Source organism: Podarcis tiliguerta (assembly GCF_965153285.1).
Source record: "Podarcis tiliguerta genome assembly, chromosome: 6".
In the NCBI taxonomy this organism is placed as follows: Eukaryota; Metazoa; Chordata; class Lepidosauria; order Squamata; family Lacertidae; genus Podarcis; species Podarcis tiliguerta.
In genome coordinates, this window is record NC_139539.1 from 70810031 (window position 1) to 70831253 (window position 21223).

Genomic DNA, 21223 nt, shown 5'->3' on the forward strand with positions numbered 1-21223 from the left:
TGGGTCACTTTATCCTGTATGTACTTTATCTAACTGTAGGTCCTTCCCCTTACATTGCAAAAGCCATCTCTGTAAGTGAAAAGCCATGTTTAGGGAAGCTGGGGGTGGGGAGCTTCCCGGCACTAAAAATTAGGAACACTGAGTGCCGGCTGGGGCGGGGGGGGGGGGGAAGCCACCCTATTTCCATATTAAACACAGAAAATACAGTTGCTTCCATTCCCTTAATAGGGCCCCTGCAAGCCTCTGCCAGGAAAGTGCTCTGCAAACTGCAAAACTGGCCTATATTCCCAGCTGCTGGGTCCTATTACAGTTTTGCTGTCACCCATTCCACTATTACACAGAGCTGTGCAGCAACCACAGCGCACCAGATATGATCTGTATACATTTTGTTTTAACTTTGTGCAGAATGAATACCTTTTCGTCTTCAGGGGAAAAGGCATGCACAGCTGTCAAAGTCTGAATGCCAAAAATATATCGTCTCGTTTTTTTCTTCCCCTTCCCTCCCTTTCGCCTCTTCCTTTCCTCCTTTCTCCGGACAGCTTTCCACAGATGCATTTCCCCCTTTCAAGTATGGGGTTATGCCCTCTTGTCTCGGTGGCACCAATCTCTGCTGGAGATTAAATCGTTTCTCCATCCTCCTCCTCTTCCAAAGCGGGGTGGGGGAGAGAACTCAGTTTTTCTCTGCTTGTGGAACGAACATTATTTCCACGGCCTCCAACTGCAGCACCTCGGCCTCCGTCCATTCAGACCAGTACAAGGAATGAGCCTAGCAGCCATAAATCTACACCGGCTAGTGAGGTGCCCACCAACTGGTGGGAAATGGAAAATGTGGCTGGGAAAATGGGTCGAATTTGAATGAGTGGGTTTGACAATCCCTTTTCCCCTATTCTCTGTCAGCTTTGCCTTCCTCTCTTTCCTTTGGCACATGCCTCATTCCCTGGTTGCCATTGGGAGCTTGGGATTTTCAAACATACAGAACTAATAGGTCTGCTGGCGGTTGCTGTAACAACAGCCCCTAAACCAATTCTGAAGGTGGATGGCATTTGAGAGAATCTCCTAGGGGAAAGTTGCGGGTGCCCCTCTTTATTAGCTTCCACTTCTTTTCAGCTTTCTGACAATACTTCCTTTGCCACTCCACCAAAGCTATTCAAGAGGAGGAACTGGATAGACCCCTGGGGCATGGTTATAATTATTGTTCTCCCCTTTGTTTTAAATTATAGCTTCACAATGAATGTTCGCTACACGTTTTAGTCTCCCTCTGTCACCTCTGTTCATTCAAACAGATCCTCAGTTTTCAGAGTACAAAGCAAGCCCTCCCTTGCCATGCTTGGCTCAACAGGACCTGCTTTGATTTAATACCCTTTCCCGCTGCTAAACTTAGATTTTTATTAGTTTTATAAAACAGTTAAAGATCCAAAATATACAAATCACGCAAGGCACACAACTAAAATAAAACCCAATTGCAAGTCTTTCCTCCCTGCTGCTCACACTTAAAATAAAAGCAATACAGAAAAGTCAAATAGAAACCCATTCCTCTTACAGATTCAGTTCAAACATAAATAGTTTCATTCTTATTTAGCCTTGTCCAAACCAAAAACATAGTTGCGGGCCACCAGTAGCGTAGCATGGGGGGGAAGGTGGGGTTGGCCTGAGTGCAAAATTTGTTAGGGGTACAAAATTCCTGCACTTGGTGCTGCCTCAATGCACACTTCCGTCACTGGGCTCCGTTGAAAATGGCTTCTCTGTGTAAACCAAGAAGTGACCTCTCCAGACAACAGAATGACTCTTGTTTTCTTATCTCTGTGGCTGTGATCTCTTGGGTGACGTGGATGCCTTAGGCAGCTGAAGGCACATGTGTACTCCATACATTTCCCTCCTCCGTGTGGGCCTGGGTACTGGCAACCCAGGCTATGCCACTGCTCCTCAGCTTTTTTTAATCCTCTGCTGGGCTGGTATTTGTTGTGGCAGTTTATTTATGATTGGTAGATGCCAGACTTTAAGGATCCAATCTGACTCAACATGCTTCCATTTGGCTGCTACCAGCAGGTGACCCACAGTCAACGTATTATGTTATTATGCAATCTGCGTGTGTGTTTGTGTGTGTGTGAGAATTTTCATGCTCACCTGTGTGAGAATAGATAAACCACAGTGCTCCTGTCAGCAGCGCTCCAATAACGAAGGCTGCAAAGGCAATGCCCACGACTGTCAAAGTGTCCAGGCCATGGAAGACAGCTGTGAAAAATGGAGAAAACAAATTAAGTAAATCAAGAGGTACTTCTATTTAGAATGCTTTTTTTAAAAAAAGAATTAGAGAGCGAGAGAGCATTCTAAACAAAAAGTGTGAGTGTGCTTCCCTATGCATTTTGATTATCAGTGCTCAGCAGTTAGTAGCCCATGAGCCCATCAACTGGAAACTCAAATTTATTCTCCTCCTCCTTCCTTTGCTAAAAACAGACCCTGTGCCTCCTTTCATGCCCACCTGCCTTTGGGCCTCTCCCTATGTATGGTAAACAGCAACTATTCTTTTTCTTAACTGAATAGTGGCATACAAATATTTTTTATAAATCAACATAGTCAAGGCTTATTTTCGGCCACTCCTCTCTGGAACTCAGTTCCGGCACCTCTCAGGTGGGTTCCGTGGCCGTTCTAAGAGAACAAGGGAGGTGTTTGTGGTGAGTTCTGGCATCTTTTTTTCCAGAAAAATAGCACCAAATACAGTACAGTGGTACCTCAGGTTAAGAACTTAATTCCTTCTGGAGGTCTGTTCTCAACCTGAAACAGTCCTTAACCTGAAGCACCACTTTAGCTAATGGGGCCTCCTGCTGCCGCCGCACTGCCGGAGCACAATTTCTGTTCTCATCCTGAAGCAAAGTTCTTAACCCAAGGTAATATTTCTTGGTTAGCGGAGTCTGTAACCTGAAGCGTATGTAACCCGAGGTATCACTGTACTGCAGGGGAAACTGCTAGTAGGCCACTCTGAGAGCAGATAGGATTTGTCTGCCAACCCCAACTGCCTGCTGAAAAGAGCCACTGCATTGCACTTCAAGAGTGCACCAGTATTTCTGGACCCAATGCCAACTTGAAGGAAAGACTAACCTCCAGAACTCAGCACATCTGGCAGCGTGACAAAGGTGCATGAGCCATGGGAACAAAGCGTGGAAGTTAGATGCGGTCCAAAATGTGGCCCTGAGCCACCTAAAGCCAGCTCAAGTTGTAGGCCCACTACATTTCCTGCTAGCTTCCGCTTGTTTTCAGTTTGTAGGACTAAAATAACTTATTTTCTAATGTTAGCAGACTTATTTTTAAATTCTCATATCCTTCAAGTATGTGCCTTTGGGATAGGGAGGGATTTAAAAATAAAAATAATTAAACTAGTGCCCTGCCAATTTTGCTCCCCAGCATCTTCACTCGATTAGGTGGGGAGCGGAAAGGCTGTTAAGCTGGGAGGCGGTGCCAGCTTGAAAGTCAGCAAATGCATAAATAGAAACAATTGTGTTTTTTTCCACTTTTGGCAGATGTTTTCATCATGGAAATCAGTTCCAGCCCATAATATTGAGCTTTCCCAACAGGCGAGGCAGGGCAGTTTGTAAGAGAGTGCATCTGGTCCCTGAATGCATCGCTCTGAACACATGCTAGAAAACACCAGCAACTTCCACTCATCCTGATCTTTTGCTTCTTTCATACAGACACATGTACATGATGCAATCCTAATTAATTTCTTTTAAGACTCAGTTTTATTATGTATTATTTCTAGGGACTAAGGGCTCAGTGGCAAAATATGTTAACTACTACATCTGGAGCTAATCAAGAAACCAGAGGCCTTAGAGCTTTTAAGTTTGCAACTAGCTTCCCTCGTTGGCCACTCTAACGTAGGAGTTTCTGTGCCACCAAAGATGCCAGACAGACAATTCTGTGCCCTCAAATGCCACAAATGTCCACATCTAAACTGGTGTGTGTGTGCATACGCACCTGAGCATAAAGCAGCACCTCTCAGAGCAGGAATGGGGAACCTGTGGCCTTCCAGATGTTGTTGGACTACAATTCCCATCATCCCTGACTGTTTCCCATGGTGGCTGTAGTTGATGGGAGTAGAAGTCCAAGGACAGGTTCCATGCACTTGCCTTGGAGAACTGGATTCAGGCCAGTTGCTGAATCCTGTTATATAAGCTCCTTTCTGCACTACTCTGGATTCTATTTGCTTGTTGCCTGCATTTATATCTCATTGATTTCCCAAGGAATCCAGAGTAGCTTGTAAGGGCCCATCTACATGTTACAGATGCATAACTGAACCTCAATATCCAGCCCTCCCTCCTTTCATCTCTCTTTAGGAAAAGCCACTTTGGAGTAAAAAAACAAACAACCCCCCAAAATACCATAGTAACTGCTCCTTCTCTGTTTAAAAATTCTATCTCTCTCTCTGAGTGACTTCCCGGGAGGGAAGAAGTTCTGTAATGTAATAAGTAGTTAGGCCCTTAGTTTCGGAACAACTCTGTGTGATCCAATGCCACAAAGTGAAGCTCATGGTTGAATGGAGATTTGAACCCAAGTCCACTGTTTCCAAACCTAACACACTTGCTACCTCTCCAGAATGGCTTTCTGCAGAAGTACTATGTTCCATAAAAACTCCTTGCTCTGCCTCTGCTGTGAATAGTTTCAGGACTAAACACCAGTGGGATCCCTCTCCGGTGATAGATTAATACAGACACACAAGTAATTACATTTGATTCTAGGTCCTTTAAAATGCAAATGAACGCCTTATCAAGTCAAAGATTTCGGTTGATTAGCAGTTCGACACTTTACCACCAGAACGCTCTGGTGTATTGCTGGAGAAGAGAGAGGCATGTTTAACTTACGTGCTAATCCTTCAGGAGGTTTCGAGTAAGAAGGAGGTTTATCTGTTAAAAAAAGAGAGAGAGAGATGAATGATCCTCGCTTCAGCAAATTTTATACACTACATCAGCAATTCCAATGCAGAGTCTGCAATATATTATGAAACCGTCAGAACTGATTCAGCCTGGATTACAGTGTACAGGGGGAAAACCAAGTTCCCTCTCAAAACGCGCATACAGCAGTGTTACATAGGTTTAGCAGGTGGTGTGAAAGCACCTCCACCCAGCTGCTATTGGTTTTCTCCTGCAACAGCTCTTCATCCCCTTTCGCTTGCCTCTCCTTCCAGTTGATGATGGATTTGGGACCACCATCTTATTCATTTCCTGTGTGCAGGAGCAGGAGCCTCATGCACCTTGCTCTTTCTAAGCAGAACAGGCTTCGGGCGGCAATCCATACCTATTACATAATGGCCGACCCACACAATACTGTTTATCTTTGGAGAATAAGGGTGAGAAGATTTGTGAAGAACAATGGGACACATCATTCCTTGCAGCGCCACCTCCCTGCTCACTGTGATCCTACAACTTTTCAAATAAACCTTGTGATGGCCTAAACTTATTTGTCCTATTAAAAAAAAATACAAAACCCTGAACATGAGCTGTTTTGTCAATCCTGGGGAGTGCAACTGAACATGCTTCAAAGAGAAGGAATCCTTAATGTGGAAAGAATGCAGTAGGAGACAAGGTAGCCTTGCATATATTAGACTTGGCAGACTTTTAATTTTGTTTTTTAAGGAGTGAATTCAGCATTTATGTGGATAAGCAAGGAAGTGATTGAAAATGACTGAAATGATTGAAAATTCTCACGCTTAAAGGAAAGGAGCTTCCCTTGTATTAAGGGAATTATTGTTGTTCCTTGTATTATGGAAACTGTTCAATAGGTGATCATCACAGCGACAGCTGTCTTTCATTTTCCACCTACGAGAGGTGCCAATTTATCAAAATTCCTGCACTGTTTTTGCTCCGCTGCAATGTGATTATTTAATTACACTTGCATCACAAAATTATTTGCTAACATCCCGTATCATCTCACATGTGTTCACCGCTGCAGTGTGGAATGAGAAATACTAGGATGCAGGAAAAGTGGATGGTTAAAAGAAAGCCATGGGCCAGCTCTATGTCAGAGGGACCAAACTGCTTGACGAATTCCATTGGGATCTGGTTCCACAAGGCAGTGAGCTGAGCCTGCAGCAAACAGCATTGTAGAACAAAACCTGGCAGGGTTTGTTTTCTCCCAGACATGCGACATACCACCCCATCAGTACTAATGGGTGTCACGTGCGTGACTTGCGGAGGGGACTGCAGACATCCTGAACTGGACGTTCTGTTCCGACTCCCTGGCTACAGAGCCTTCAAGCCTGGCTTCTGGTGCAGATCTAACAGGAATGGATCCAATAATACAGTACAACACTACACACAATAGCTGGCCTGCTTTGCATCAAAGTAGATGATAATCAACTTCTTGGAGATGTAAATGCTCTTGTTTAGGAGTTTTGCAGACCTACTACCATTCGTTTCCCAAGGCTTGCTGTTCGTTTACAAGGGCAGTTAACCCCAAGAAAGGATGCTTTGATTCAGGATAGAGAAGAAACATTATCCATACGCTATTGCCCACCACACTGGACAGCTGAAAAATTCCAGGACTCATTCCACCAAACATTTCACAATTAATCCAGCCTGACCTCTGTGCACCATGTTCTGTACCACGCTATTGTCTTCTTATCTAGTTGCAAAATACATTTAAAAATAGCAAGGAACTGAAAAAGCCCAGCACTAGATTCCTTAGCGAGTCAGAATTGCCACCCAAGTTACTATCCATCCCCAAGTGGATTGTTCCAGTTATTGAAATCAATGGAAGACTGCAGAGCAGGCCTAGAAAGACTTAAACAGCCATGCATTTTTAATTCTACTGTTTGGAGATCAAATATTTTGGCATTATCCTCAGTTGGATTCATTTGCGTTAAGACCAAAAGAAAAGAAAAAGCTGCAAGACTCAGTGCAGCCTCATGCTGCTAAACAGAAACAGTTGCTCCTCAAAGTCCCCCAAGCAATGCTCTATAGTGTCCCATGAAGTGCCGAAACGTCCAAAAAGCACGCTCGGCAGGACTGAGGTTAAAGGAGTGCTGATCCTCGGCTTTTAAATCTCCCTGGAAAGCATTCCAGAATTTCAAACAGCCCTAGCATGCAAGTGAAAGATTTTGATCTCTAAGCGAAACCACTGAAACCCTCTAATTAAACTGCCATGTGAACACTAAACAAGAGCAGGCAAGGCTGATGCTTACTGAGAGGTCTTAAAAATAAGTTTAAATATGCATCCCTGTTGCTGCTGTTGTCAAAGGGGACCAAGGAAAGGATATTTTGCACAGAGGACTATACAGTGGTACCTCGGGTTAAGTACTTAATTCGTTCCAGAGGTCCGTTCTTAACCTGAAACTGTTCTTAACCTGACGCACCACTTTAGCTAATGGGGCCTCTCGCTGCCGCTGCGCAATTTCTGTTCTCATCCTGAAGCAAAGTCCTTAACCCAAGGTACTATTTCTGGGTTAGCGGAGTCTATAACCTGAAGCGTATGTAACCCGAGGTACCACTGTACTGTTAATGGTTATTTCTCCACCGTTTACTGTACAAAGAATTGACATTGATTTTTGCAAACACATGCAATTTGTACCCCTACATTTCTGACCTGTCTTCCTCTTTTCAATGTCTAAAAAAATAAAATCTATTTATAGCTGCCTTCCCTGTCCATCACGTTCCACATTCAAGCACTGCCATAGTGTAAACATGGAATACAATGGGGTTGCATGCTGACAGTTTCTAGGAGCCACAGGTAAGAGCTGAGTGCAGAATGGGGACAAAAGGTGGATAAACTATCCCTGAAGAAGCATGACGTGTCCCCCATCAGATGTACTACCCCTCCCCTAATACCCCATACATGCCAGTAAACAATCACACTTGGGATATTTTTAAGACTAATACTAATCTATGGCTCCTCCAGTTTTTCAGATCTCTGGCAAGTTCGGATAAACAGTAAATTAGCAGTTTCCATATGTCAAGATGATTTGATGCTGTCGTTTTGAAAGACAGAGCAAGAGCAAGAGCAAGGAAGACAAGAGTCCCTTTACAATTCTCGTCAGTTCTACCCACACAAACGCTGCATTTTTGCCCATCTGAAATGCTGGAAGCTAAATAGCTGCAAGGATTCTAGAATCGGAAAAGGATGTATATTATGAGAGAGATCATGCGTCAAAATTATGTAGCGCATTTACGCAAACCTAACATGCCATCAAATCAAATGCGCACCTCCGTTTTCAAAACCTTGAAACCAAAAAAGTATTTGCTGGCGTATGTAAATGGGCCATCAAATCTAATGTGCACCCTAATTTTGGTGGCACAATTTGGCCAAAAAAGGTGCATTACATTCGAGTAAAAATGATATTCTGTTTCATAAAGGACATGTTGGTATCGATCCCACTAAGAGTTAATGAAACTGACAGGTGGCAAAGTAGTTTTTCCATAGCTTTCAGGCCAAGGTGACGACAAGTCACAATCTTCCTCCAATTGCAGGAATGCACTGCCTTCTTTCCAGACCATTTTATGTTTGGGACAAAGCAATGGTAAAAGAATGGGATCTTGAAGTAGCAATTCAACTATGCTTAGCATAAGTAAGATGTATCTGTGGACAGAGTTTCGGTGCTATATTTCACAGTACTATGTTCCCCTCCTCCTTTAGAATGAAACAAATGAGACTTCCAGGAAAATATGGCATTATTCATATGCAAATGTGTGCAGATTTAACTGACTGACTAATCAACTAAATCAGCAAAATTGGTAAGTTTCCTTTAATCGGGCAACAGACCCAGTTGGAATCTAAGTTCTGAGTGACATCATCAAAGTGCCTTTCAAGTGAATGGAACAAAAGGATTAACTTAAATTGCCAAAATTGGTGGTATAGAAAATTGGCCTCAGTCCTGGAGGTCATGACAGCAAGTCCCACACTCCTGCCCTGCAATGGGACCATTTTAGGACAAGCAGGTGGAGGCTATAGACATTCTAACATACAAAGCAGGACCCTGAACAACCCACAGATGGTCAATTATGGCAAAAAAATAATAAAAAATAAGAATAAAAATTGAAGAAAGGCCCTGAAGCATGAGTCTACTGGTGAACCATTTGACATAATAAGTTATTTTCCCCTTTGAGGCCACATCAACCACAAAGAACAATCAGAACATTTAAAATGCATTATCCCAATACTTACCTTCCGCAACTCCAAACAGGCTGAGGTCTTACACATAAATGGCACTTGGCTTGTGGGAAAAGTGTGTGCAGGAGAAACACACATCCAAGATGATAAACTACTTGCCCACTGTAATAGCCCCCACTTGCACACAGTGGACAGGATCCAAGTAACTATTTAGAAGGGCTCAAAGGCTGAATATCTTTTTAATTATTTTATTTGAATCACATCCTGCATCACACAAAACTGCCTTTGAAAGTCCCCGGATCGTTTCAAAAGCAGCTCATTTTCCTATAGGGAGAAAAAATGTGGAAGCCGTCCAGGCTCTGGCTGGTGAAGCCATGCTCCCTGTGGCTGCCCGCTTTACAACAATATACTGTACCGGTATATTACCAATGATATACTGTACTGGTATATTACCAACAATATACTGTACTGGTATATTACCAACAATATACTGTACCGGTATATTACCAACAATATACTGTACCATCCTTTAATATTTTCAATGCATTCGAAGTTTCAATGTAATTATGATGCCTAAATAAATATTTACATACAAGTTTTAGGGGCCTCAGCAATAATGAACTGCTGGAAGCAACTGCACAGAATTATTTAATGTTTACAAATCCCATATTGTTCTAAAGCATCAGAAATGCGTTTCTTTCCCAGCCAAACTGTATTTTCATAAATATGTATGGGAGATAAAAGAGCAAGCAAATGTTAGTGCTTAAAGATGATGGCGCCCTGTATTCTGGGAACAATAACGCCATGTAACAAAACTCTATGTGCCTGGAGCCTTTTTTAAAAGAGGGTGAAAACATTAAATCAAGTATTAACATATTGTCTAATGAAATGCACTTCTGTTAATAGATTCAAAATGTATTCAGTACCTTCTGGCTTCTCTTTATGAGATATCACAGCAAGGGGTTTGGTGAAGGTTTTCTTATTCTGCATCATTGCTAGGATCATATCAACACTAAGAAAGCTGCAGGCTTCATCAGGAGGGATGCACTAGAGGGATGAAGAGAACATGTGGCTTGTGAGATCAGGGACTCACTTAAAACTGCTACATTATCAGAATAGGCGCACAGCTGCTTCGCTATCAGCAGCAGTCAGAGATGTTTAAGGAATAGTCAACAAAGTATTATCACAACCCCAAGTCATGGCAATCATACTCCAAGGAAGCCCCAGCAGTTGCATTTCAAGATGTAAACACTGCCTCAATATATAGAAGACCCATCAGTCATTGAGGTTGCCAAGGTTCTCCTCCATGGAATGCAATCTTGTGATAGGGCTACTGGTGTAGCTTTTTCTATGCCCAGTTAAGAAACTGGTCCAGATGTTGCTTTAGCAATGCTGTAGAAAGCATTCTGGGATGTGGTGGCGCTGTGGTCTAAACCACTGAACCTCTTGGGCTTGCCTATTGGAAAGTCGGCGGTTTGAATCCGTCCAATGGGGTGAGCTCCCGTTGCTCTTTCCCAGCCAACCCAGCAGTCCGAAAGCACACCAATGAAAGCAGATAAATAGGTACCGCTGTGGCGGAAAGTGTTTCCTTGCACTCTGGCACTTGTCAAGGTGTCCCATTGCACCAGAAGCAGTTTAGTCGTGCTGGCCACATGACCCGGAAAAGCTATTTGTGGCCTGAAAGCGAGATGAGTGACGCACCCTATAGTCGCCTTTGACTGGACTTAACTGTCCAGGGGTCCTTCACCTTGACCTTATCTTAGAAAGCGTTCTGTCCCCTGCTTCCTGTCAGCATCTTGTTTTTGCACAGTTTACTATGAAAGTCAGGGCAGGGATATTTTACGCCCCCCCCCCCCATCTTTGCCAGCTAAAGCTACTGATGTGACTTAAGGGCAGAGAAACTCACAATGTCAGGGTCCCACTCCCATGATGAATTCTACCAAATGACACAACCAGAGAAGATTGATATCCAAGTATACTTATTTGAGAAAGGGTGATCTTATCCACTTAAAACAAATGAAAAGCTTTCCTCCTCAGGAAAAAAAAATCCCTTCTCCACACAGATATGCTGAATGCTTCCCTAGCAATGAATTTTCTATGCAAATGTAGGATAAGCAATAAAAGGAATGCAGAAAACAAGTCAAAACACTCATCTATTTCCCTTCAAAATCCTCATAAGGCAGGTCAACCTAATAATTCACACATGGAATTTCAAAAACAATAGTGCTATTATATCTCAGCAGGATCTGGAAAATTAATGCTAATGCATTGTTTACAGCTAATGTCATGAGCATTTAATAAATCTGGACCACTCCTGTAGTGGAAAGCAATTTCTGTTTATCACCTGTAACCATTTAGTAGAAAACGCTCATCGTGCTGTCAAGAGCCACAGCAGTTCTCACAGGGAAAACCTCAATAAATACTCTCCCAATGCTGCTAATTGCAATCATTCATAAATGAATTAATATTTATATATGGTTGACTGCTACATTATTTTGGGGTTGCTGCGGTGGAGGGACATGCTTACATTTATATCTAGAATACATACTTACGTGTACCTGTGACACTTTAGGCACAAAAGCTTCAGTCACCATATTTTATGGAGAGCTAGAACATTGGTTAGGAGAATGAGCTGTGAGCTTGCAAGTGCTCAGTTCGAATTTACCGGTCAAACATAGGCACGCAACTAACTCACAGCTTCAGCTCTTTATCTTTAGTATAGGGATAATATAATATGGCCCTATTCCACATGTATATGCAGCATTTAGAAAAAAGGAAAATATTCTATAGCAACAACAGCAACCTATTGTTACGCGAGGGGGCCAAAGGGTTCCTGGCAGCCACAATTCCAATGTAATGATTTGCTGCAGAAGTGACATTTCCCCTTAAGCGGTCGTCTGTGTCAGCCAAAATGCCTTCAGGAAACTAAATTCCCATCATATGAAGTCACACCTCTATGTTTTAACAGCCTGAGAGCCCAGAAATATAGCTTCGCGTGATTATTCTGGAAAGCTTAGCTTCTTAAACAAAAAACTTTATTTGCCAATATGACTAAAATGAAAAGCTGCTGTAAAAACGGCCCAAAAGGAATCCTTCTGCCAATTTCTCTTTCGGTGACCAGGTGAGCATGTAACACTCAATCAAACCATGGTTCTGTCACCATCTTCACTCTGGAAACCCTCGCATTTGTTTGTTCACACCAAGGAACAGGTTGGCTTAGTGTTATGTGTGAAATGGGCCAATAATTTCTGCAAGCAAGCAAAATAATTTTGCAAGCAAGTAAGCAATTTCATTACATTTGCCTTTTCCTGTGTAACTGTTAACTGATTTCCCTTAAATAAACCAATGCTTAGCTTCTGTGTCCTGGCATGACATGCCACACCCTGATGCAAAGCAGATGTGTCATATCTAGATGGCGACCGATGCTGTCACCGTTTTTACAGCAGCTGATTCTGTCAGATTATAAGACTGGGCGGTTACCACTTCCTCACCTCTCTGAAGAAGTAAACCTGAGCCTTGTTTTACTGCCATACGTCCGGGTTTCCCCCAACACATCTGGGAATAGGGCTGCAAAAATGGCATCCGGGCATATTTCTGCAGAATTGGCAAAATCCAGACGTATGGCAACCAGGGCTCAACAACTTTGGTCAAACAAACAAACAACCTCAACAACTTTGTCCTGATTTTCCCATTTTGGGGAATATAGCAACCCTACTTAATTGGTTTTCTTAGTGATCCCTCCATGCTATACCTCAATCATATAGGTACCAGTCTATAGCTGTTGGATCAACCCTAGAAGTCTTTAACCTACATTTGTGTCTTTCAGTTTAGGCCCAACATGGCCACTGTCTTCCATGTTAAATGCAAGCTGAGTGGTCTAAATCTTAAGGAAATTTATTTAATACTGACCTTGGCCAGCTCTTGAGTATATTTTTCTTTCTTTGTGCACAAAGTCACCTCACAATGAAGAAAGAGAAGGGAAGTGTTGAATACGGACCTAAACATAAAGCTAAACCGCTTTCTTTCCATTTGTGCATTTTGCATTGGAAAATTAGCTGGGGTGTTGTAGAATGTTACGGATTCATCTTTAGGACAAATGTTTTCAATAATGGTGTACTCCGACATCTTATCAGGGTATGAATGTGGAGATATAAAGCAGGTTTGGATTGCAAAGCTCAGGGATTTTTCAGCCTTGGTCACAGAAATCTGTAGCAGGAAGAAAACAGAATTTGTAATTAATATGTTACACTTGGCTTTTTCTTAGAAATATCAACATTTTTAATGCTTTGCAGTGCAGGTGTGATAACAGTAGAAAAGTAAATCAGAGATTGCTAGCCTTGGCTTATAGGCATTTGTTCCTTGGACCCACCTGGAAATTCCAGTGAAAATATATCCACCTTTGCCTAATCTCTACTTTATAAATAGCAGAATGCAGAAGCACAGTTAAACATTTGTTGCATTTGAAATGGTTTCATAGCACTAAGAATCTTTCAAAATCAAGGTGTCTCTAAACACATTTGAATGGCACAATGCAATCAAACTTATTCATGCTAGGAGTCCAATAAAAGGGATTGTAGCAATATATAAAAAGCAGAGATTAGGCTAGGTGTGTTTGACACACACAAACCTTGCACTAGCCTGGTTAACACATAACCCTCAGCCATGGCTTGTTTAGCTTCATTTTGGTTTATCTCTATATCTAAACCCACCGCAGTCAACTATGGCTTGTTCGTGGACGGCACACCAGAGCCTGAAGATTGGTTATGTATTTTGGGTTACATTAACCATGGCTTCACGTAATGTCAGAACTTTGCTTAATCCTGGTTTGTTTTGGTGGTCCTTTCCAGAGGCTCACATGACTAGGGAGGTGCAAGGCAAGAAACATAACAAAACCAAACGTAGGCAAAACAAGCTACGGTCACTTTGTTAGTTAGACTTATCCTAGGTTGTCTAACAAACCATGGTTAAAACAAGCATGGCTTCGTGTGATGTGCTAATGTAGTGACTGTGCCTTGACAACTGATTCCATATCACCCCAAATACCCCAACACTGCCTGAGGAATGGCAGTTGTGTTGGAGCTACACCCAACAGTGAAACCATACCATTGTAATTATGGTGCCAGATGTGCTCTGGATATGAAATTACCTTCATATACTAGACATCCAAGGAAGAGCACCTAGAGGAAAGGGCAATTTAATCAGCCTTAAGCTCTATGTCAGAATCAGAATACAAGACAGATGGTTGCTGCTAAGGATAACTAGTTGGCATGAGTATTTGACATGCCACATGAGATGCCCAACTATTGTTTCGAAAAATGGCAGTTTTTCAGAAAAATAAATAAAAAATCTTACTTTGGAAAACTGAAGAGAAAACCCACTTCATCCTCAAGGAAACTTGAGACATAGGTTTTAGAAATTATGACAGCTTTTGGCTGCAATCCTAAACACACTAACTAGGGAGTAAGTGTGCCTTATTGAGCACAGCGGCGCTTATTTGAGTAAAGTTGCTTAGGATGGCAGTGCATAACACTTAACAGGTTTCAGCCTATATTTACTTGCTTCCTTGTTTTCTTTAAGCACTTCTCTGCAACAATAAGAGTTAGAAACTTATGGTGAGTTTATTATTATTATTATTATTATTAAAACATGTGGTGTTCTTATAGGGGCAAACAAGAGCCTGAAGACTGCATGAGACCGACCCATTTGAAATAGCAGGTACAGCTAATAAGGGGCCTTCTGGATGTTGTTGGACCACAGTTCCAATCATCCCTGACCCTTGGCCATGCTGGCTGGGGCTGATGGGAGTTGTAGTCCAACATCTTCTGGAGGGGAACACATTGGCTACCTCTGTGTTTGAGAGTTACTTGGAGTAGCACACTACAATGGGGAACTATTATACCTCTACTTGGAACGGTCTCTCATTGAAAGGCAAATATGGGGTGTGCATTCTGTGGATTTTTGCCTTCATACAGTTATTAAAGGGGCAAAACTACTGTCCTTAAAAAAAATGGCAACTGCCAATGGCCTACTTCCATATTATTTGACTTAACTTTTAAATTTTTACTTCGGCCCAAAACTTTCTGCTCTGTCTCATACAGAGAGTAGGCCCATCAGAGAGGAACTGTACATAAAATTGCTATTACGAATCCTTTGCCCTTGTGACTATTCAGGTTATAAATTTAAATAATCAAATTGTCTCAAAAGAAAAGAAACCGAGGAAAGCACATATTAAAGGCCATTATTCCAGAGATAGTGAATCAGAGGTGCCCTGCGTGTAAATAAAGAAAACCAATCTGTTCAAAGTGTCTGTGCAGAGGAAAGAAACAGAGAGTTCTTGCAGATTATATCACGGACAATTTATTGACTGTAGAGACTAGCATTTTGAAAACAAAACAAAAAAATAATTTCTGTCACTGTGGGATGGGGAACAGATGTCAGGCACAGATATAAATTTTCCACTGTGTAGAAAGACGAAAACAGAGCTTGTGCCAGGACAGGTGATGAAAAAATTAGAACATCTGTCCAACGAACTAACAGTTGGGCCAACTGGAGATCTGGAGTCAGTGGGATTCATCCAATAATGACAAAAGAAATTACCGTTTTTTAGTAGTGTAAAAACAAACTGTTTAAAAAACACCCGGCCCATCCGAAGTGTGTTTCAGTGCTGCTTCAGTTTTGTGACCTAGGGCACAATCCACACACATTCTCCATTGCGCTGGCACTGCTCTTTGTGCCAGAGCCGGAAGCTGAGTCCCAGCAAAATTCAAGCATATTCAGAGCCTGGGAGAACGCAGATCCCATTTGCCACCCAACAAATTGTTGGTGCTGATGGCAAGATGGACTAGAGCTCTTGCGACAGGGAAGAGAGCATCCAATATGCAGCTCCTCCCCAGGGGCCGTTCCAACTGCTCCCACAAAAGTATTGCTAGTTGCATGACACAGTGGTACACGCTCCTGATCTCGGGCCTGGAGACAGTGGTGGCTGAGGTGTACCAGAGCAGCATTACACAACTCTACAAATGCCACAGCGGGGATGGGGGGAGTAGGGTGCAATACACAAATGGCAAATGAACTCATTTGTATAGCTGGAAGCTGAGGAAACAATTCAAGTAGGTAAATGGGTTGTTTATTGGATTGTTTACATTTTTATTTTGATTATATATTTCATGCTTTGAGGTTGCGATTTTATCCTGTGAACCTCCATGAGACCTGTGGGTATAGGGCAGTATACAAATAATAATAGTAGTAGTAGTAGTAGTAGTAGTAGTAATAGTAGTAGTAATAATAGTAAGTTAAAAGTGCACCCAAACATCAAAGTGGGAGCGGTCCTTCCTGTGAATATTTTCCTTCTAATGGATTTAATGGCGGTTAAATGGATTTCCAATAAGGGTCACAATTGTGTGTGGAGCTGGTCTGAGCCCCAGGGCAGGAGTCTTGTTAGAATAAAGCTGTAAACTCAAACATGGCAGTGTATGTTTGGCAGGCCCCCGCAGGGCCGCCAACTTATCCCTCTGAGGCCTGGGACAAGTGTACCCAGCTGCCCAGCCCCACTTCATGGGCCTGCCTGGGAGGGTATCCCTGGGGCCAACATGGGAGGATGGTCACAACTGCAAGGTAGGCAGAGCCTTTCCATCATTTCTTTCTGATCTCTAAAATCCAAAACTGTATCCTCGCAGTGTCTGTCCCCCCCCCAAGTCGTATTCATAAAAATCCCATCATTCAGCAACTCCCTGGAGCCTTTTCTGTCTATTTTCTAATGAGAAAGAGAGGAGAGGAAAGGAGAGGGGAGGGAGGAGAGGAGAGATCAGTAAAAAAAGTAGTGGGAAAGGAAGGAGACATCAGACATTCAGGGGGCACATCACTGAGCTAGTGCAAGTCAAGACCACAGCAGTGCAAACCCTTGTTCCACATGCACACTTGTCCCATGCTGCCCCTTCCAGTTTGTAGGGAAGTACAGTAGTAAGAGGGACGCGGGTGGCGCTGTGGATTAAATCACAGAGCCTAGGACTTGCCGATCAGAAGGTCAGCGGTTCGAATCCCCGTGAAGGGGTGAGCTCCCGTTGCTCGGTCCCTGCTCCTGCCAAGCTAGCAGTTCGAAAACACCCCAAAAAGTGCAAGTAGATAAATAGGTACCACTCTGGCAGGAAGGTAAACAGCGTTTCCATGCGCAGCTCTGGTTCACCAGAAGCGACTTAGTCCTGCTGGCCACATGACCAGGAAGCTGTACGCCGGCTCCCTCGGCCAATAAAGCGAGATGAGCGCCGCAACCCCAGAGTCGGCCACAACTGGACCTAATGGTCAGGGGTCCCTTTACCTTTACAGTAGTAAGAGCAGGACATATACTTGGTTAAGTACTTCCACGCCCAAATCCACAGTGGGCGGAGCCAGATCTGGTATATTGCCTTGTATCTGTCGTCTCTCCAGCTCAGTGCAGATGTGTGAACTTTCCAACAGCACAAGAGTGTGGTGTAATGGTTAGAACCATACTGGGGATGGTTACATCCGCAAAGCCCAGTCCCTCTCACTCTCGGCCTAATCCATCTCCCAGGGTTGATATGAGGATACAAGGGTGTGAGTGGCAACAGGGAACTCATTGGGGGAAGGGCAGCATTACAAATATCTGGATCTCAATCCAGCTTCACCTAAGGTCTGGGACAGATAATATCGCTCTCTTGCAGCTGGAATTAAGCCACACTGCTAAACAAAATGGATTCTTATGCTTTGCCGATGGCTCTTTGTACTAATGTTAGAAAAATGTTTTGATTGTGCTTTGCCAAAGAGCCAACGGTCTTCAATGGCTGCTCTTTCACAGAGGTTTTGACAAGGGTGACACATATATTTGCATTGAGCTTGCCCACGCTGAGAGGAGTCTTTGGTCTCTGCTACAAAAAGCATTCTCTCTCTCTCTCTCTCTCTCTCTCTCTCTCTCTCTACAATTTCCCTTTTCAGAAACCACAAGAGAATACATCTGTCTGCCTGAGGCGACAGCGCAGTTGCAGCTCAGGGCAGGCAAGAACAGACTTAGCCGAGCTCCCATGTTCTCGGAGAACATTTCATGGATTTCCATTTCTGTCACAGTTCATTACCTCAACAAAAATCTGTCCGTTCTCTGCAACGGAGAAGAACCCTTGGGTTGGGGTACGGAAGAGGCCTGTTTCGTAAAGTTCCATGCCGAAGGTGACGTTGCCCATGCGCGATTCAGGTGAATAGTACTTAGGAGATTTAGGAGCTTTCAGCTGATGGAATGTGCAGTTGAACTAAAGCAAGCAAAACAAAACAAATTAAGGATGCAGAGAGGAGAAATAACATCGTGGCTGTGGGGCAGTCATAGGGACAGAGGGATTCATCATCAGTGAAGTCTTGCGTAGGGACTTCAAATAGCTCAGTTAGATAGAGCATGGTGCTGATAACACCAAGGTCACAAGTTTGATCCCCATAAGGGAAGCTGCATTTTCCTACACTGAAGGGGCTGAACTAGAGGATCCTCAAGGTCCCTTCCAACTCTGATCTATGATTCTATGACTTCTGCTTGTGCAATGGGGCTTTCCTCTTCTCCTTCCCCTGTGTACCCCATGGAATGGGCTCTATGGGGGTTGGGGGAGGAGAAGTGGGATTGTTCCACTAGGCAAGCTGCAATGCTCGTGAAGACAGAACAACTGGAGAAGCACGACACTGAATTACACCCATAGTGTTTTGCCAATACATACAATCATCGGCTGCAGCACACTCACATAAAAGGATATAGACAGGTCTACAGAAGTGTGTATTTCAATATTTGGAAATAAATAGTGGTTCACAAAAATAGAAAAATCAAGGTTTTTGCCAAGGCCCAACTATTCCTCCAGTGCTTAATTCAGAAGTGATTCCTTCCTCCTGTTTTGTTTGGCTCTCTAATTTGCCCATGCCTGGCACTACAATGACACCCCCCAAACCCCCACCCTCCTCTACAGCAATATACCGGTAACATGCCTATTTCTGACTCTTTCATAATAAAAGATAATCACTCCATCTAGTCTATATGTACACAGAACAAAGCAGAAACTTTAAGGGTCCTCACTTTCCTCCAGAGCCCAACAATGGACAGCTTTTTTTTGCAGGGAAGGGGGACAGAAAGGAGGACTAAATCAATATGGGCTCATGGCATGCTTTGAGGTTCTTAGGGCATACAATGAAGAGGACAAAAGGCTTATAAAGGATTAAAAATGATAAAATCATGGTGTAGTTGTTACTGCTCACCATGCAAGAAGGGCATGGACAGAAAGCCTCTAGAACTGCTTTGAAAAGGTAGCAAAAAGGCTTGCTTCCTCTGACTCCTGTGCTTCTCTGGTATTTTTTTTTGGGGGGTGGGGGTACATGAAGGCATATACTGCATAAGCATAAAGAGAAGTTTGTGTCTCAGCTCACAACTGCCTGTGCACAATTTACTCCACACTCTGAGAGTCAAGATCATAGTGAGTTTCGTCCCTGTTCCAAATTTTCTTTATGCAGCCAGACTGTGGATAATTGTTACATACCCGAACAATTTCAGTCCTGCTGGAAATGACGACGTCTGTTTCATCAGTGTCCCCAGGGAATCCATTATCCCCTGATTCCATGTCTTCATAGTCAACCGCCCAACCACTGGCCTCAATTGGTGACGGCACATGGATAACAATCTTTGACAAAGGAAGAAAAGAGTAGAAAATCTGTCGTTCTATCAAAGCTGTTTAGGGAGGAGTTCCACCTCACTTGCCCCCTTGAGTCAAAAACATGGATCAAGAAACGTTGCTGGTGGGAAAAGCTAATCATGTTATCAGGGCACCCTTACAGGGATTACTGTTGAACCCATCTGCACCCTGCTCTTCCAAGGTGTTTTCTCCCCTGTACAGTAAGTGAGGCTGTGACATAGTAACTGGTGTGAGATCACCACTGACTTTGTAGGGATTTGAATCCCCATCTTTCCAGTAAGCCCACCACTGAATCTCTAAAGGCAAGCTTGGAGCAAGTAAAAGGAAATGCCTTCAGCTTGTTTCCAAATCTGGAGCCTGATTGAGCAATAAAAGTATTGCAGTCTGGGCACTGGTATGTAGATGAAGATACCAGCAGCCCCAGCTCTGCTTCTGGTAAAGCTATGTACTCAGCATTGTTAACAAGCAATGGCTCACTGGACTGGACTGGTATACACCCTACTTTTCAGTAAATCAGCACAAGATACAATTGAGCCAAGAGTTTTGACATGGTAGTTCTTCTTCTTTTTAAACGTACAGACATTTCTAACCCTTCCTTTAAAATAGTTCTTTTGCTTTCTAGTTTTCCTTCTCATTTCTGTATCCTGCTATAACTCCCACACTGGGCTGTGTTAGGCATCTCCTGCCCACTTTTCACACACAAACATTCCCCACATATTCCATTCCTCTGTATTTCCTGACTATTCAGCTTTTCCTTAACTCAATTTCATCTGTTTGCTCAGATGTCGGGGTTGCTGCTATCCAAAGGAGCAGTTCTACTGTTTTCAGGCGTTTACTGCGTAATTCTATATCTGCTTTGATGGTGTTGAAACTGGCCTGAGATTCAGTACTCAGGGAAAAAAAATCTGAGCTTTGGATCTTGAGTAAAACTTAAGTCTTGGCATGTTTTGGGTTAACCCACCATTAAAAATGGCGGGGCAACTGCTGAATTGAGATCCAGATGTGCATTTTTCCACAGCCTGTTGATCCATGGTTTTTGGTTGGGTACATCTCTAGATCAACAGCCAGAAGGTCTGGCCAAATAAAGGATTTCTGGAGTTTTTCTCTTTTTAAAATTGGACTAGGTTATGTCTGATCAGGTTGCCTTCACTGTATTTGAGTTGGACAATAAGCCCTTCAGTATATGCCAAAATTGCCACTATGTGCTGAAATCTCATAAGCCAAGAGATGTCCTTTTCTGTTAACCTGAGCTGGCCAACATCTATTCACGATCATAGTGAAAATGTTGAGCTAGTGCTGAAGATAGAAATCTTCGAAGTGGCGTATGGTTTCTTGCATACCTGCTTAGCTACTTGGAAAATCAGATTATGCACTTGGATTCAAATTTCAGGTGCTGAGCATATATTAACCATGATTTAAAATGCACTTAACAAAAACTAGGGTGTGCTAGGTAACCATGCCAT

General features: G+C 43.0%; 1 protein-coding gene and 1 long non-coding RNA gene across 4 annotated transcripts in view; one reads left to right on the plus strand and one right to left on the minus strand.

The window, feature by feature from the left end:
- The window catches only part of TGFBR3 (transforming growth factor beta receptor 3), a 142279-nt gene that overhangs the window by 6287 nt on the left and 114769 nt on the right, over positions 1-21223 (minus strand). For 2 of the 3 annotated variants that reach the window (XR_014512318.1, XM_083444870.1), the window contains exons 11-16: positions 19608-19748; positions 18180-18350; positions 13003-13299; positions 10020-10140; positions 4854-4895; positions 2125-2232 (exon numbers count right to left, since the gene is read on the minus strand). Coding sequence is in view for 1 of the 3 variants with exons in the window: in XM_083444870.1 (XP_083300996.1) it covers positions 2125-2232; positions 4854-4895; positions 10020-10140; positions 13003-13299; positions 18180-18350; positions 19608-19748 (880 nt within the window). In the remaining 2 variants the exon portion in view is untranslated. Of the gene's footprint in view, positions 1-2124; positions 2233-4853; positions 4896-9329; positions 9503-9562; positions 10141-13002; positions 13300-18179; positions 18351-19607; positions 19749-21223 lie in introns of those variants that run through there. The other variant, XR_014512319.1, reaches the window with a different exon arrangement.
- LOC310679605 lies at positions 246-3731 on the plus strand. The gene is made up of 2 exons (XR_014512384.1): positions 246-2046; positions 3516-3731. It is a non-coding gene; the product is annotated as an uncharacterized lncRNA (long non-coding RNA).